This window comes from Capsicum annuum, chromosome 11 (assembly GCF_002878395.1).
Source record: "Capsicum annuum cultivar UCD-10X-F1 chromosome 11, UCD10Xv1.1, whole genome shotgun sequence".
NCBI classification, from domain to species: Eukaryota; Viridiplantae; Streptophyta; class Magnoliopsida; order Solanales; family Solanaceae; genus Capsicum; species Capsicum annuum.
In genome coordinates this window covers 203,278,472-203,297,364 of record NC_061121.1, presented here as the reverse complement: position 1 = coordinate 203,297,364, position 18,893 = coordinate 203,278,472, and the positions used below count along the sequence as shown (strand labels likewise).

The 18,893-nt window shown below is 30.5% G+C and overlaps 1 protein-coding gene across 1 annotated transcript; it reads right to left on the bottom strand.

Moving 5' to 3' along the window:
- Positions 1-792: 792 nt before the first annotated feature.
- LOC124888695 lies at positions 793-14,290 on the bottom strand (the record flags this gene model as incomplete). The annotated part of the gene is given in 9 exon segments (XM_047399719.1): positions 793-962; positions 1,045-1,182; positions 1,396-1,488; positions 1,573-1,695; positions 1,796-1,876; positions 1,942-2,401; positions 2,600-3,419; positions 4,694-4,905; positions 13,921-14,290. Coding segments are annotated over 5 exon segments (551 nt in total), but the record flags the coding sequence as incomplete, so codon positions are not given.
- Positions 14,291-18,893: the final 4,603 nt, after the last annotated feature.

The window sequence follows — 18,893 nt, the reverse complement described above, 5'->3', positions numbered from 1 at the left end:
TTCAAATAATGTTCTTCTTTGTTGTTCCTTTTTATTCATTATACTTATTAGTCTGTAATTTACATAATCTTAATTTATAAAAGTTAGTATTATTAAGTTGTATTCTGTATACCTCTTCGAATTATATTTAAGAAGATCCAATGAAAGCCACGTCATGAACTTGTTGGTGACTTTAGTGTGTCTTCTATCGCATTAACTGGATGAGATGTGATGGGATGCTTCTGATTGAATGTTCTCCATTGCTCTTTCGTGCTTACTTTATTATTAAGTTATGCAATTAATTATGTATATATAATCAACAACATAAGATAATGCAGTATTATAAGAAATAATAAGTATACTGCTGAAACAAAAGTTAAATCATGCCTGAAAACTGCAACAGATGTATTTCTGAAATACATATGAACAAATGCAGAGTAAAAATGTCTAAACTATCCAACTTCAAAATGAAAAAAATATTCTTCAAAATATAACCATATCTTATTAAAGACATTTATAGTTGTTCCAAAAATACAACTGAACAGCAAAAACCAAATTCATACTTCACCATCCATTAGGAAAAAAATATAAAGTAAGCAAATTTGTTAATTAAAAAAATTATGTTAAGAGTACTAACCATCTGCTGAACCAAATTTCATTGTGAATGGTGACTCATTGTATCTAGATGGTCGCCTAATCCTTGAAACATGCATTGGAGTTTGTTGTGCTTGATTTGCCGATCGATGTACAATTATACTTCGTTCAAGATTGACATACGCATTAAGACTGGGAAGAAGCTCATACAGAAGAGTGTTCTGAGAGTCAGACAAATGTTGATCAGCATTGCTTTCAATATTTACTACCGCAGGAATGTGGACTGCACTCTTATATTGCTGATCTAACTTTGAATTATCCACATCATTAACCTCTGACTCATGTCCCGCTGGTGTATTTACATTCATCTCGATCGCACCTTCTTTGTTCTGTATAAATTTTATAAAGATCTAGTTAGATTGCATTTTTCAACAAATTAAAAATAGCAATCAATGCACGTATTGTAGATACCTTGAACTCATCTTCAACTTCAACATTGGCTTTTGTTATGGAGTCAAGATCAATGCTTCTAAGGACGTTATCTGAAAATGTGAGTTGAGATTCTGATATTTGTGCTTCACCAATACTTTCGTCAACTGATTTTGTGATCTACACATGTTCATACAAATTAAATAAAATAATATTTATAAAGAACTAAAAAACCAACCAATATGTATTCAGCATTCCGGAGCGACACAAACATCTCTTGCTTCATGAACATTTATATCATTTTTTTCCTTTAAAAAATGAAATAATAAAAAATTAAAAAAAGTATTATTGATCAATATAACTATACCTAACCAAAAAAAAAAAAATCTCTACCAGAACAATGTCATTATCCTCATTGTACCCATCAATCTCATTATACACATCATTCATACTGTTGCTTTGATATCCTGCCATCTCTTCGGGAACCTGTTTTAATATTATTTTTTATAATGATAAACTAGAATTGTATATATAAAATTAGTTGAATATAAATGTACGAAATTTACATACCAATGTGCCTTCAGGATTCCTATTAAACTCATGAACAAACTTTGTAGTCGCTTGATGGGGTGATGTACTCTTAACGTTTTCATCCGCTGGTGGATGATCAGATTCGCTGCCTTTTGCTTGTTTCTTCGCGTTTAAAACATGAAAATATAAATTAAAAAAATTAGTAAATAACAACTTAGTTGTAAAAAAAATTACATATGCTGTAAATGTATATATGTTGTACCTTATTTTCATTGATTGCATTCATCATCTGATCAAACCTGGAAGACACTAGGCCACGGACATCATTAAACTCTTGTCATACCTGAATTATAAAAAAATAATTAGAAATGGAAAAATGAATTAATCAAAAGCTTAAAGAAAAATTACCTTTTCACAAAACTTATCAAAGACTTTCTTCGAGACAACACCGTCTTCATCTTTTCAGAACTGAACGAACAGGTGACTGAACCGGAATAGATTTTTTACTGTCAGGTTGGTTTATGTCTTTCTTATTTCCACATAGCGTAACTTTTATTTGAATTGGCTTGTGAATTGGAGTCCTAACAAAAGACATCTTTGCAGCACGGGGTGGAGGGGTCCGTTTTGATATCAGCTCATCTACACCTTTAGGATGTGGCTTCATTTTTTTCTTTACAGGTGAAGCTGAGAAATCGCCATGATGTTTTTTCTTTGTGGTAAACTGATTTTGTCTTTGTGGAGGATCCTAAAAATCATCATCCGAATCAACGTCATCTTCATTATGACTAGCAGATCCAGGAACAAGCTTCTTCGATATATGAAAAGCTGAAATCTCCTTTCTTGTTGGCTCGATATTCTTAAAAACAACCTACAATTTAAATAACATATGAAAATAATAATTTAGATGGTAAAATTAATTACATTATAAATCAGTTAACCATGATCCAAACCCAATAATGAATATACACTGACAAATGGTATGTTGTATATATACATATACCAGATCAGAAAATATATTTACAAAATAATCAACATCACATACAAAAAAAAAAATCGTAAAACTAACCTTGTCATTTGTATCATCAAACATACTTCCCATAAGAGTTTCATATCTTGGACGAGGAGAATTTGTATTCCAATTCAAAATACGAGGGATTTGAGAATCCACCTTGGAAGCAACATTACGAGGCACTTTTGAACAACATTCGTACAACCAAATTTGAATGACCAATGGCATTCCAAGAAGCATATAAAACTTTCCTTTCGGCTTCAACTTTTTATGCAAACTTCTAGCTAATTCTTCAAATGCAACTGATCCCCACGGATAATCACTGTAGCGACCACTCTCAACTAAATCAAAGTGCGGTATCAACTGACGATAGTAAGAATGCGTGAATAAAATACAAATTGGCAAACTTTAACGCATCTTCATCGTTATCATTCCCCCAAATTTTGTCAGAAACAACAGCATATGAATCTTTTTTCTGTACAAAACTCTCACCATCAAAATATTGATCAATAATTCTATTTGGGCGCTCCTCGTCAAGCACAAATTCATCTTTATTTGTAGCACAATTCAAACCAATCACCAAAGCAAACTCTCTAATAGTGAAATGAAGAATTGTGCCCTTTGCTCGAATGACTATGGCACTTGCAGAACTTTCCCTAGTTTCAAGTGACATGATGCATCTCCCTAGCTGGGCTTGGACTACACAATCTTTCTTCTTCATGAAGAAACCAAATATACTTTTAGTACAAAATATCTTGTACTGACTCTTCGTCAACATTGTCTTAATACGGTCTTCAATGTCATTGACCATATGACATTCTATATGAGGAGTAAATTTGAGCAATACCCGGGCCATGAATATTTGATCACGAATGACCTAAACAACAAAAAAATACATTTATATGACAAAACAGTCTCTTATATGTATTTATGAAATACATCTTAAAACTAGTTTATATAAATTGTCTTATATGTATTTATGAAATACATCTTATAGTTATTTTATAAGATGTATAATAACAAATATAACTATGTATGTAAAAAATATATTTCAACAAATAAGAAATACATATCACATTAAAAATCTAATGACTACCAAATACAACTTAACATCGAATAAAAATCTTAGAGGTAACATAAAAATACATATCTAAACTGTATGTATTTTCATAATACACATTAGAATTGTATTTCAACAAACACATTATGTATTTTGTGAATACATGATTTGTACAAATTTAATTAACAAGACAAGAATATAACAACACATATACAAATTATATAACAAATGTATTTTAATAATACATATTAATCCAAACATTCTTTTATATGTATTTGTAAAATACATCTTATAGTTATTTTATAAGATGAATAATAACAAATACAACTATGTATGTAAAAAATACATTTCAACAAAAAAGAATTACATATCATATTCAAAATCTAATGACTACCACATACAACTTAACATCGAATAAAATTGTTAGAGGTAAACATAAAAACACATATCTAACCTGTATGTATTTTCAGAATACATATTAGAATTAAATTTCAACAAACACATATGTATTTATATGACAAAACAGTCTCTTATATGTATTTATGAAATACATCTTAAAACTAGTTTATATAAATTGTCTTATATGTATTTATGAAATACATGTTCTAGTTATTTTATAAGATGTATAATAACAAATACAACTATGTATGTAAAAAATATATTTCAACAAATAAGAAATACATATCACATTAAAAATCTAATGACTATCAGATACAACTTAACATCAAATAAAAATCTTAGAGGTAAACATAAAAACACATATCTAACATGCATGTATTTTCAGAATACATATTAGAATTATATTTCAACAAACACATGTATTTTATGAATACATGATTATTACAAATTTAATTAAAAAAAAAATAATATAACAACACATATACAAATTATATAACATATGTATTTTCAGAATACATATTACACTTCTACAGTTGCTATTTCAGCCATTTTCCCAAAAGAATATATATAAACAGAAACCTAATAAATACAAATATCTTACACAAAATTTAGATATGAAATACATATTTAAAATATATTGTATATAGCATATACAATTCATATCAACAGCAAGATTTTCGAATGTACCATACCTTCTCCACCTTCTCTTGTTCAGATTCAGAATCTGATGCAACGGGACTTGCAATTTTACTACATTCTCCTTTTTCATCCGACTTTTTCCTTTTCACTGATTTTTGAAATTTTGTGGGAGATGAAGTTTTTGTCAATCCTTTCTTTTTCATTATTTCCACAATCTTTTCGGGATCGTTACGGTGCTTATATCTCAACACTTCAATGGTAACACCTTCCTTAGAGAAAACATTAGTAGAACCCAAATTAAAAACTTCGTCTTGTGTTAAACCAAGACTAAACGATGATACTTCATCAGTAAGTAAATTCTTCGGTTGATTTTCTCTAACTGAACAACTTCGATTTGCATGTTGAGCCATTATAAATTTTAACAGAAAAAAAGATTGATCCGAAACAGAGAATTTTCGCAGAACTAATATTGAAAAAAATGGCGACACTAAACACATTAACAAAAATTAAATGAAAAAAAATAACATGCATTAACTGAAAGAAATACTTACCTTAAAAAGTGAGTATGATCTTTATTAAGATCATGGGAGAGATATGCGAAAATTGGAGAAAAGAAAAACAGAAGTTGGAGGGAAGTAAATTGATAAAGTAGAGTAAAAGTAGGGATGTGAAAAGTTTGAGGTGATATCACACGCTTTTCAAAAAAAAAAAAAAATATTACTATGTCGGTTTTTTTAAGTTTGATACTTCTACTTACGTGTTTGTCATCTAGACCCTAGAACCCACTAAAAACAATATCTTAAATCCTTTTTTGGTGAGTGTAACACACTCTCCCCACGTCATTTAAAAAAAATAAAAATAAAAAAAGTATTACATTAAATTCCAAGTTATTTTTAAAATGCTAAATAATAAATTAAATATTAAAATTAATTTAATTAAATAAGAAAATTTTATAATTGTAGAAAAATTTAAATAATCATGTTTTTATTTTGCTCACAAATTAAACATCAAATTCATTCCAATTAATTAAAATTCTTCTCCAACTAATTTAAATTTTTAACTATAAATTCATATATACAAACATAATAAATTTTCAATTTTTAAATTTTAATATCTTTAAAAAATTCACAAAAAGTTTAATTTTTTTCAAACGAAATTCACTAATTTTTTTCAATATTCACTATCACTCACTTTCAATTCAAATTTTAATCCCCATAAAAAAAACAAAGATTTCAAATTTAAATTTTTATTCAAAAAAAAAAGAAAAGAATTTGATTTAAGGAAAATTAAAATTAAAAAAAAAAAGTGAAGGTGGTGTGGTGGGAGGGGAGGCCGGAAGTGTGTTGGGTGGGGTGAGGGGGATGGGGGTAGGGTGGGACGGGGCTGTGTAGGGGCTAGGGGTGGGACGGCCTAGGGTGGGGAGGGAAAAAAATATTTTTATTTTATTAAATTTTTAAAAATATTTTTAAATTATTTTTAAATTTTTAAAAAATATCTTTAAATTTAAAAAGATGGAGGAAAAAAAAAGACTTTTTTTTATTTATTTATTAATTTTAATATTATTATTATTTTTTTTAATTATTTTAATGTAAAATTAGCCAAAAATTGATTCCCACTCGCACTCCAGGCGAGTGACTACACTCTCTTTGTCCTAGTCACCATTTCAATGTCACATAGGCAAGGACAACGGTCAAAGGGTGCAAAGTGTTGTTTTTTAATGGATTCAAGGATCCAAATAACAAATATGTAAGTAAAAGTATTTAACTTACAAAATCGACATAATCACAAATCCAGAAGATCATTTTGCCAAAAAATTATATTAAATTAGGAATGTGGCTCTGGGGCGGTGATGACACGGAATGTGGTTAGAGGTATGGGTTGGCATGTGGTGGATTTTGAATGGTTGGAATGGAATTTGGGTATGCGAAAGTAAAGTTTTGCAGATTATTGAAAGGGATATTTTGAGAATCATGGACATTAAGAGGAGTTTGGTAGGTGGGAGGAGGGGATTTTGGAGATAGTAGGCATTTGGGTAATTGTTTCGATTAATATGTTGGGTAGGTGGGGTATGAGTTTAGTATGAGGGCGAATTATTAATGAAAGGGTTTGTGAAAGTTCTGGGAGCAGAGGCGAATGAGATGTTGCTTGGGCGAATTCCATGATTAGGAGAGTTGGGAGAATGAAATTAGAGCAGAGGCTTGAAGTCCTCTGGGAAAAGTGTGTTACCCGTGATAGCTAGGTTAGCCACATCTTTAGTGCGCTTCATCTCTTCTTGGAGTATTTCCAGCTTCTTAAGCAAGTTCAACAATTACTTCTTTTTGTTTGATTATCATGTTATCTCTCATGTTGTGTTTAGAGCTGTCAATACGAGCCGGTTCAGCCCATTCGGGCTTTGGAGTTTTACGGGTCAGGCCAGGCAGGCCCATCAATATGACAAGTCAAAAAATAACAAGCCTAACCCATCACACTGTGGGCTGCAGGTTCCCACCGGTCAGACCACTTTTTAAAATATATTATTTTTATCATCTTAATTTCAATTTTAAATTGTTAATTACATAAATATGTATAATATAATATTACATGAAGTTACCACATGTTAGTTAAGTCTCAAAATCCATGAAAATAAATAACTTTTGACACCAAATTCAAATCAAATAGAGAGGTTGAAAAACAAACGAAACAATTAATGAATAATAATATAACTAGCTAAATAATAATATTAACCTATTTTTGTTTTAATTGATCACAATAAAACACAAAGAAATATAAATATTTAGTTCATTAAAAGTGAAAATGAACTCCTTAAGGAAAAATTTTTATGGCACTTAGGAGCTATAGTGTGTTTAACATCGCCACATTATCTTCATCAAACATATTTGATTCCTTAAAAAAATTAGTATTTTAATTATTTATATATTTTATAAACATATTTATTATTTAAATATCTATGATAGTTCAAATAGACTTTGAGTTTGGACTTTTTTTTAATTCTTAATATTGTATTTTATTTTTTAATCATTTTTTTAGCCCACAGGTCAGCCCAACCCATATTGCTCGAGCCCCACGAGCCAAGGCTTATACGGGTCAAGATAAAAAGCCTTGTTTTTAAACGAGCTGTAAAAATCACAATCCAGCCTTATCAAATTACCGTCTGGGCCGGCCCAATGGGACTAACCCATATTGACGATTCTAGTTGTGTTCATTATCACTAGTCATTTCCCACTTTTACTTAGACGAGCAACAGTCCAGAGAGAAAACTTTATTAGCTTTCAATCTATTGTAGTAAGGATATTTTCAACACAAACCAATTTCAATTCATTACCTGATAAAGAAAAATAACTCAAAGGGTAATATGTTAGCTTCTGTTCATAACAAGAAGCACAAGATATTTGACAAAAGGTAAACATTTAAGAGTTGCTCTTATCAAAGGTAAATTGATCTACAGATTAAGTATTGATTTGGATAGAATTTTTTTATATTTACTTTTGGAAATAAGTTTGACGGAAAGAACAACTTTGCTGAACTTAGATTCTTCTTCTCTCCGACTTGTTAAATTTTGAATTCTTCACCATAAATGAGGGGGGAAAGGTTTAAAAAATGGGGTTGAAACTTAGGTAGGTATGTATCCCATTGAAAATTTCAGGCCCAACAAAATTAGAATTACGTAAAAATAATCCTAAAATAGCTTGAATTACAACCAATTTCGATTCACATAAAGATAAACCCAACATAGTTTGAATTACATAAAGATAATCTAATCATACCCTCTCTAAAGTAGAGGAAGAGACTAGAATAGAAAAAAGCTTCCTACGCACCCCCTATGGGCTCACGTCTCGCTTAGTTCTTGATTAAAAAGAAATAAAAGTATACATGACATCATAAGGTGAAAATATAAATCTAAATTTTACCCGAGCAGCTCATTGTTGTTCTTCAATAATCGGGTGACGATCCTATGCGGTCACTCGGATCTTCATCTGTTTTGTTTTTTCTTTTTGTGGAGAAATTATTTTTCAAAGTTGGGTTTGAAACGAACAACAAAACAGATGCCCTAGAGATGTCAAGGATTCTCGATCGATATCGGCAATACGTCTCTTCATCAAAATTGTTTCTATGTCAACCTTGGTGATTTCTTCTGGTAACATCTTTTCTTTTTCTTTCAACTCCACAAATTTCTTCTTCGATGTAGTTATTCTTTCTTTGATTTTAAAGATTTTCTTCAACAATATATCTTCAGTTTCTTCAGTGCTCACCAAGTCGATAATTGCGATCGATGAATTGATGCTTCCTTCTAACATCTTAAAAAATCAACCCTCCTATTTAATAGAAGTAAAGTTTAGAGGTTTTGTAAAAAGTTCTAGGATTTTCTGAGAAGTCTGAAAGACTTATATTTTGGTCGGACTTTTAGATAGCGGATTTATATTTCTACCTAAAGGTTCTAGAAAAAAAATAGGAGTGTATCCATTTATCTTTAATCAAAGCAACACATAACACAAAATAATTATACTACACAACAACAAATAAACAGGAGGATTGATTTTTCAAGATGCCAGAAAGAAGCATCAATTCATCGATCGCAATTATCGACTTAGTGAGCGATGAAGGAACTGAAGATTTATTGTTAAAGAAAATTGCTGAAACTAAAGAAAAAATAGCTGCAACTAAAAAGAAATTTGCCGAAAAAGAAATGATATTACGAGGAGAGATCACCAAGGTTGACATAGAAACTTCTTAGGTAAAAAAATATATTGTTGATATCGATCGAGAAATCCTTGACATCTTTAGGGCGTCTGCAACAGTCTCAGAATTTGAGTATCACATAAAAAGGTTTGTCAATAACGTTTCAAACCCAAACCTGGAGAACAATTTCTCCACAAAAGGAAAAAACAAAATAAATAAAGGTCCGAGTGATAAGAGCATAGGATCGTCACCAGATTATTGAAGAACAACAAAGAGCGGCTTGTGTAGAACTTAGATTCATATTTCACCTTATGATGACATATTTACTTTCATTTCCTTGTAATAATTTCGCGAGACTTGAGCTTACATAGGTACGTAAGAAGCTCTTTTCAAGCCTAGTCTCTTTATTTACTTTAGAGAGGGTATGATCATATTATCTTCATATTATTCAAACTACATTGGGTTTATGTAATTTGAACTATGTTGTAATTCAAATTATGTTGGGATTACAATTTCTCCACAAAAGGAAAAAACAAAATAAATAAAAGTCCGAGTGATAAAAGCATAGGATCGTCACCAGATTATTGAAGAACAACAAAGAGCGGCTCGTGTAGAACTTAGATTCATATTTCACCTTATGCTGACATATTTACTTTCATTTCTTTGTAATAACTTCGCAAGACTTGAGCCTACATAGGTACGTAAGAAGCTCTTTTCAAGCCTAGTCTCTTTATTTACTTTAGAGAGGGTATGATCATATTATCTTCATATTATTCAAACTACATTGGGTTTATGTAATTTGAACTATGTTGTAATTCAAATTATGTTGGGATTATCTTCATGTAATTCAAACTACGTTGGACCTGAATTTTCCGTTGCGATATGTACGTAGCCTACCTAGGACTCAACCCCTATCTTTTAAATATTTAATTTCCCCCATTTATGGTGAAGAATTCAAAATTTAACAAGTCAAAGTACAGAAGTATCTAAGTTCAGCAAAGTCAATCTTTCTGTCAAACTTATTTTCCAAAAGTAAATATACAAAAGTCTATCCAAATCAATACTTAATCTATGGATCAATGTACCTTTGATGAGAGCAACTCTTTACGTGTTTGCCTTTTGTCAAATATCTTGCATTTCTTATTATGAATAGAAGCTAACATAGTTACCCTTTGAGTTATTTTCTTTATCAGGTCTAGAAACTGGCATTCGTTGAAAACTGACAAAACATTCGTACTTCACCAGATCGAAAGCTAATAAAGTTTTCTCCCCTAGTTGTTGTTCGTCTAAAGCTAATAATGAAGACAATGCCTTGAGACAGAGATCACCATGAGAGATAACATGATAATCTGCTGTATATTACAGCCTTTCTCCTCTGCGTTTTTCTGTATATCTCCTCATATATACTGTATACGAGTATGGAGAACCATGTATTTTGACTCAATTTTTATTATACACCATATCATAGTGTGCAGTCGTTGCTTCCCAATGTATATTCAGCGTATATTAGAGTGTATTTGTGTATAACAACACGTTTGCAGACTTGGTTGAGGCTTAGATTCGATAGAGGTTGGGTTTTAATGCAATGATGCAATGGAATGCAAGAGATTGAGGTCCGAGGGACTCACAAGCGAGTTCGTGCATAAAATTATTAGGAAAGAATTAGAAAACCAAGTAGTTAACGATATCCCGAATAAAATATACACATGAACAAGAATTCACAGATACTCAAATAGACAGGCAAACCAACATGCTTCACTTATTAGCCCAAAAATATGTGTGGAACATATGTAGCATGCTTTTACACACATGATAAACTTAGCACCATCGAAAGAATGTAATATGTCAAAACACATAGTCAAACACTGAAGTACCTGCTATTTATTACGAGAAAGTAATGGCATTCATGTCTAGGCATAAATGAAAAATAAATTGCTTTAACTATACTAGGAGGAAACTGCATTTTTATTTTTTTCCTAAAAAAGAAATTCTCTTGGAAACAAGATTCTTACTAACGTATTACTTAAAAGAACTAAAGAGTGTAACATTTTGAGGTGGAGTTTCCTAAAAAACTCTACACAGGGATGATAATATTAATACTCCACAGAACATATGTACTCATATATTCCTTTCTCTAACCCCCTTTTTCTTTTCAAAGAACTATGAAAGTTCAAGGTAATCATGATTCACACATAATAATCTGTCAAGAATCATATATCCCGACCAAATCAAAAGCCAAGTAATTTGGACAACGAGAAAAGAAATGCTAACTAAATTATTTGGGGATTACACATTCCCAAAAAGAAATCAGAAAAAAAAACAAGAGAGGGAAATCAAATTTAAAGAAAATTTGCCATAGAAGCTCCAGATCGTGATTTCAAATGACGCAAACAATGAAGCTTAACCTATGATTAATAAAGAATGCTATTTAGCTACTATTCAGGGTGATTTTTAGCCAAAGGATACGAGAATGATGTGTGTATTCGAGCGTATGGGCAATAAATTAGACAATACTTAAAATATAATTCCTAAGATGTTGGTAGAGCAACTTTTGATATTACTATTTTACAGCATCTAGATAAAATAACATCATATCACATTATGCATCGAGGGTAACATTCTCAAACTTAATAAAGTGAAGGGGGAGTTGCGGATATGCTAGGGGTGACGAGTCCATTGGACTCATCTGGAGTACCCATTCATAAAAACAAACGGGGAGAAGATTAGTGAAGCACGCAAGTAAAGTAACCTTGGGTAGATAAAGTAATTAATCATTCCAAGACTCGATGATATACCAAATTGTAAATCCTAATAGTCTACTGGAAAGTTAAAGACGAAATGAAAGATGATAGAATAAGAGAAGAGCCTTTACTAACAACTATGTTCAAAATTTAATTAAATACATTTAAACATGACAAAGATTTTAAACAAAAACTTTATGAAAGAACTTGAGCAACAATAAGCAAATCCCCTGCTTGTCATGCCCCCAAAACTAAAAAGCTAGTATGTAACAGGTTTCATTTTTATAACTCCCCTTTATCTAAAAAAAAATGATAAGAAACATTAAATCTAGAGGGTCATCCATGTTCTTCGAAAAGGTAAAGGGATAGCATGAACATTGAGAGAACACCACAACATAATTTCAAATAACGATTATAGGGAGGGATGGACACCGAATGTTGAATTTGAAGCAAATTAAAATTAAGTGATCTAAAAGGCCAAAGACACTCTGTTTCAGGAGCAGTTATGAGTACGGAGTTGAGAAATCTCAACCCCATTCAAACTCGAACCCAAAATTATATTAAGATTAGTATTATGTTAGAGAAGATCATATAAATGGTGGAGGGAGACATTAATTTTAAGCATTTAGAGGGCAAGACAGGAGTTTGCTATGAAGTGTTTCTCTCTTATCCCATTATCCTCACATGAACATCTCTCCGCCCCATACCACTTCTAAACATCCAAACTAAACAATGCAATGATAGGAAAAATAAGAAATATGACTAGAAAATACAGGAACGAAAAAATTTATCAAATATTTGGGGATAGGGAGAGAGTAGAAGATGGTAACACCATGACGTGTTCACATTTCATCCCGTAACATTTATATTACAAAATTGAAAAGAATAGGTACACGAACTAGCCGAAGGAGGTTCAACATCAGTTACATATACGTAAAAAATAATTTTAATTATGTATAACTAGTATAATTTTTTGTCGAAGGGAGTTCGGATGAACCCCTAATCATACTGCTCTATATTATACTACATCGCGCTATAGAAACAAAGCGAGCACGTCAACAAATTCAGCTCAAACATAGCTGAAACTTATTAGCAAACGAGCTCTATTTCACGAGATTGACGTATTCAAAGGAAAATAGGGGTGGTAAAAATCTGAAGAGTATTTTAAGAGGAGGAAAGTACAAAGTGCTGAACATCATGAGATATTCATCCCTTTATGTCCACAAGAACACTCCCTCGCCGCTCTATACTCCAAAAAGTACAACCAAAATCAAGACGAGGCTTTATTCAGAATAGAAACTAATCAAGTCAGCTACGCAATAAGCAAATTATGGTCATTACAAAGCAATATGAAAAAAAAATAAAAAATCAGGCGACAAGATTAATAGAAAAGGAAACAAAACGAACGAAATGAAATAAAGGTAGAGGCGTGGAGGTCACAACAACAACATAAAAAAAATACTGCACTTAAGATTGAAAAGAGGTAACCTATTTTGGGGCAGCGAACCTACACGGTGAGTAGACGACAATCAGTTTTCACACCACTTCGATATGCGAGTGATAAAAAAAATGAGAATAGAGTGAGTATTAATGACAACTGGAAAAAATAATCGCAAAGGAAATAGAGAACTTAGTGAACCGGAGAGTGTGGTAAACCTCAAATATTCCCCCCTTTTTCTCTACCACTTGACTTATGATCTGAAGGGGTGAACAAGCCCCCTTTTATAGGCAAAATATGGACTACAATAGCTTCTCAAAGAAGCTTTCAAAAAATTCAAATTTGATGTGCTTGAGAAGACAAATTGCTGGTTGATTCAGAGGGATTAATGGTGAAAAGAGATAAAAGAAGAGAAAGGAGTCACCTTTTTGGCCGATTTGAGAGACGAGTGACGGTTTGGAGGCGGAGAGGCTTGGAACTATTGGTTTAATCTCGGTAGCAGTCGAATTGAAGGAAAAAACATCTTGAAACTGCTGATACTCAATTCCCTCCTATTTTCAGAAATCGCAAGGCCTTGAACTTTGTTTTACTTCAACAAAAAAATGATGGAAAGGTGACAAGAGAGGACAAACGAGAGGAAAGGTGAAAACCACCAGATTTCTTAATTATCCGGTGATCCGAGTTTTGATGGGCGTCCCTGGTTGATATTATTGTTGTTTTGTCGATATTGTTGCTGGGGTTGTGTTACTGTGTTTGTTGAAATTGTGAAAGGAAGGGTAATGAATGTTTTTTTTTTTTTTAAGTGATATTACATAAAACTTTCATTATTTTATTAATTATATTTTATTTGAATTTTTTAAAATGTGATATATATATTATATGGTGATATATATAAAAGAAATAATACATTTGAAATTAATAAAATATTTATTTAAGAAAATAATAAAAAAAATTCATTTATTGTATTCTTTTATTTAAGAAAAGATATCTAATTTTTCTCTTTTTTTAGATTTAATTTAGATGTTTTAAATGTGTTTCTCTTTTTCATCTTTAATTATGAAAGATATATTTTTTGGGGTCTTTTTTCTCTTTTTTTCGTCTTTAATTTTATTCTGTATTTTTAGATTTAATTTTAATTATGTTTCAGTTCTTCTTTTAGTCTTTTTTAAAAAAATATTATTATTTTGTTTATTACATTGACTACACCATTACCTTTCATTAATAAAATATGAATCACCCATAATACCATATATATCACCTATTAATATCACATGAATCATCCAATAATTGAAATAAATAATTGTATCTACCATATGAATCACCATAATACAATATGTATCACCCATTAAAATCATACAAAATGTATCTATCGTATGATCACCATAATACCCATATAATGATATCATATTTATTATTCATATGAATCACAATTAAAAAAATAAACATTTATGAATAACTAAATAAATTTATATATGTATCAATAGATTTTTCTTTTTTTTTTTAATGGAGAGAGATTTTAGGGGAGGAGAAAAAAGTTGTATGTATTAATGGAGGAGAAAAAATCAGAAAGGAAGATGATTTAAGCATTAATAGAAGAGAAAAAATCAGGAAGGAAGATGATTTAATTATTGATAATTAGGAAGATATTTTAGCATTAATAGAAGAGAAAAAATTAAAAGGAAGATGATTTAATTGTTGATAATTAGGGAGATATTTTAGGCAAGAAAATCTTGAATGAGTTAATGGTAGAATAAAATAGGATGTGGGATTTTTTTGATATTTATCAAAGAGTAAAATTGAAAAATAGGATTTTATGTAAATTTTATAAAAACAAGGGATATTAGATAATATAGTCTTTTAAATATGTGATTTGTGTAATTTATCCGAAAAGGAAAGGGGAAAAGGGAAGTTTGGGCCGAGTCTGGGCATTGTAATTGGGCTGGGGCGGCTAGTGTTTATTCGGCTGCACAGTTGGCCCGATTTTGAATGAGAAAGTGTTGGTCACTGGTTCAAAATTAAAGAGGAAGGGTAGAAATTAGCCCAAAAATGCCTAATAAGTTAGAATTTAGCCGATTCGCTCAACTTTTAAACCAAATTAAAAATTAATTACCTAATTGCATTATAATTATGGGGTCATCTTTAATTCAATCAAATTGAATCAAAATTTGAAATAAATTAATAACTGATTTAATCCCGAGTTTCTTGATTTTATCAAATCAAATAATTATCTTTCGAATAAATTACTCCAATTATAAAAATGTAATTAAAATTCATATTTACCTGTTTGAATTAATTTTCAAGATAGACCTTGATTAAAATTTAATTTTTTCGTAAAATAATTATTCAAAGCAACAAATTAGTACTATTTTGTATGTACGAATACAAAAACATATAATTGTTACTTAAAATGAAAAAATTACCTAGATCTAGATAAAATAAATATATTTTATTTAAAATCAAAGAAACTCAGGATTAAACATAATTGTGGAGCAAAAAAAATTAATTGTCAACACCACTTATTAATAATATTTAAACTTAATACATTAATATTAATGAAAATTTCCCCACTTTTTAATTTTTATTTCTGATGCATTTTTTTCTTTTTTCTTTTATTTTTTTTCGCGTCAGCTTTAGGGTGGTATTTAATTCATTTGAAAGTTGATTAGGGGGAGTATTTAAATGTCTGTAAAGTTAAAGTGTTAAAGTTATTGCACTGATAAGTTCATGAGTGATTTTATGTCTTTTCCTCAATAATGAAATAGGGCTTTCGTATGTGAATTGCAATTCTCGTCTGCCATTCCAGTGGTTATCCGTCGTATGGGCTTGACATAGAGCATGTGCTCCACTTTTCGAAGTGACACGGAGGAAGGCCTTGTTCGAATTTAATCTTTACCAGTTCATTTTAAATTTAATTATTTTATTTGGTGTTTATACAACTTTTGACCTATACAGAGCTAAAAGTCATCGTGGAGTTCGGAGAACTTTGATTTCATCTTTCCTTCTCATTTATTATTTATTTTTATATTGATTCTTTGGATGATTTATTGTAATTGCTCCATGTCTATGTGGAGTTAAACTTCTCATTCATGGATTATAGTAGTTGACAACGTGATTGTTTAGTAATTACTTGAGTTGATTATTTGATTATCATTACAGTTGTTCTCATATCCTTGTACTTACTAATTTAATGCTTAACTACCACTAAAGTAATTTATATTCTGATTCTGAACCCAAAAAAGGAATCAATGAGATAGAATGAAGAATATGGGGAGCAAGATCTTTACTTCAGTAAAATAAAAAATTAATTTGTCGCTAGGATAGGAATATACCTTGACTGTCTTACTTGGTTACAAAATGAAAAGATATATAAATGCATTCAGATTTGATTATCACATACCCATTCAATGGTGTAGTTGTGAGGTAAATTCAAATAGAAGATTAGAGGTTCGGAAGATCATGATCATATAATTGACTCCATAAATCAACAACTAGAAAATTAAATAAGTTGATGAAATTGATACTCAACATGATTGTTATCGAATTCATAATTCTAGATCAATTCATTTATTGATTGTGTAAAGTCAGCTCTTCATCTTGGTCAATTGTTCATTAGTTATTTTTCTTTTTCTTTTTAGTTTAGTTAATCGGAAAACATTTCTTGAAATCTACTGATTGAAAACATAATTAATATTAGTCTAATTTAGTAAATAATTAATGGACAAGTCCTTGTAGGTACAATATCTGCTCTCAATCCTATATTACTTATACGATCACTTATACTTGCGTACGTGTTTAGATGCAATAAATTTTTTACGTCGTTATTGAAGACTTTATATTTAATTATTTATCTTGATAGACTTTTTATTTTATTTATTTAAGTTGTATATGGTTTGTTATTGTACAAAGTTTTGTTTTTATTTTCTATCACTCTTCTTGATATGCCAGTTTGGTATAGATAGTGACCAAATGGTGATGATTCTTGTTGTTATTGCAGAGGATTCCAACGAAGAGAATTTGTCAAAATTTTTAGGAGAGCGAGTGGTGTGCACCTACTCAATCTACTGAATTGGATGCATGGAATATATGACATGGTTAGGAAAGTCACTAAATTGGTTGTCCTAACTCTTATTCCTCTTCCCTAAACATCTATTATGATCAGTCTCACCTCATAGTTATGCTGATGTAAGGTCACATTGCATATATTTAGTCATTATTTGTTTCACATTTAGTATTCATTTGTCCTTTTTGAGTATTAATTTATGAATTATTTCTAATATTATATTTTTATGGGTAGGATTAGAATGTTGTGAAGATAAAGAGATTTGGAGCTAAAACAAATTAAAGACAGAAGATTATACAAGAAAATCAAGAAGAAAACTTAATGGAATAAAGTTAATAAAATAATAAAATATGACATTCTTATGTGAATTGCAATTCTCGCCACCCATTCTAGTGGTTGTCTTCCATATGGGCGTGATAGGGTGCATGTGCTCCGTATTATATATTGGCATGACACGGAGGAAAGTTTTGTCTAGATTTAATCTTTTTTCAGTCCATTTTGAACTCAATTATTTTATTTGTGTTATGAAATAATAAAGAATAAAGAAGAAGAATATAAATAGAGAGAGAAGAGACTTCTTTATTTCTCTTGAGTGATTCTCTTGTATGAGAGATTATAAGATTGAGATTACAATGAACAAAACCCCTCTATTTATAGAGAAAAATACTCCTAGTTTCTGACTAAAAGACAGATACATCAAATCCTAATGGATATCAACTAGATCTTGATAGATCTTTATAGATATTCACTATAATGTAAATACATTTATAACACTCCCACTTGAAAAACCTTACTAGAAAAAATCCAGTGGAAAAAAAATCTAGTAAAGGAAAAAGAATACACATCTCTAACAATACACATTTCGGCTGCCTTATTAAAAACCTTATAAGAAAAATTCGGTGGAACAAAATCTTGAAAGGGAAAAAGAGTATAATGCATATTAACTCCCCCTAATGAGAACATCCTTGAATCCTTATATCTCGATCTTATGCACTATCTTTTTGAAAGTTGTAATTGGAGAAGATTTGGGAAATAAATCAGCCACATTGTCACTTGAACGAATCTGTTGCACGTTAATATCACCATTCTTTTGTAGCTCATGTATGTAGAAAAACTTTGATGAAGTGTGCTTTGTTGTATCTCCTTTTATGAATCCTCCCTTAAGATGTGCAATGCATGCTGCATTATCTCTGTATAAAACTGTGGGTACATTGTCATATTCAAATCATATTTTTCTCGAATGAGATGTATCATGGACCTTAATCATACACATTCTCGGTTAGCTTCATGAATAACTATTATCTTATCATGGTTTAATGAAGTGGCTAGATACACTG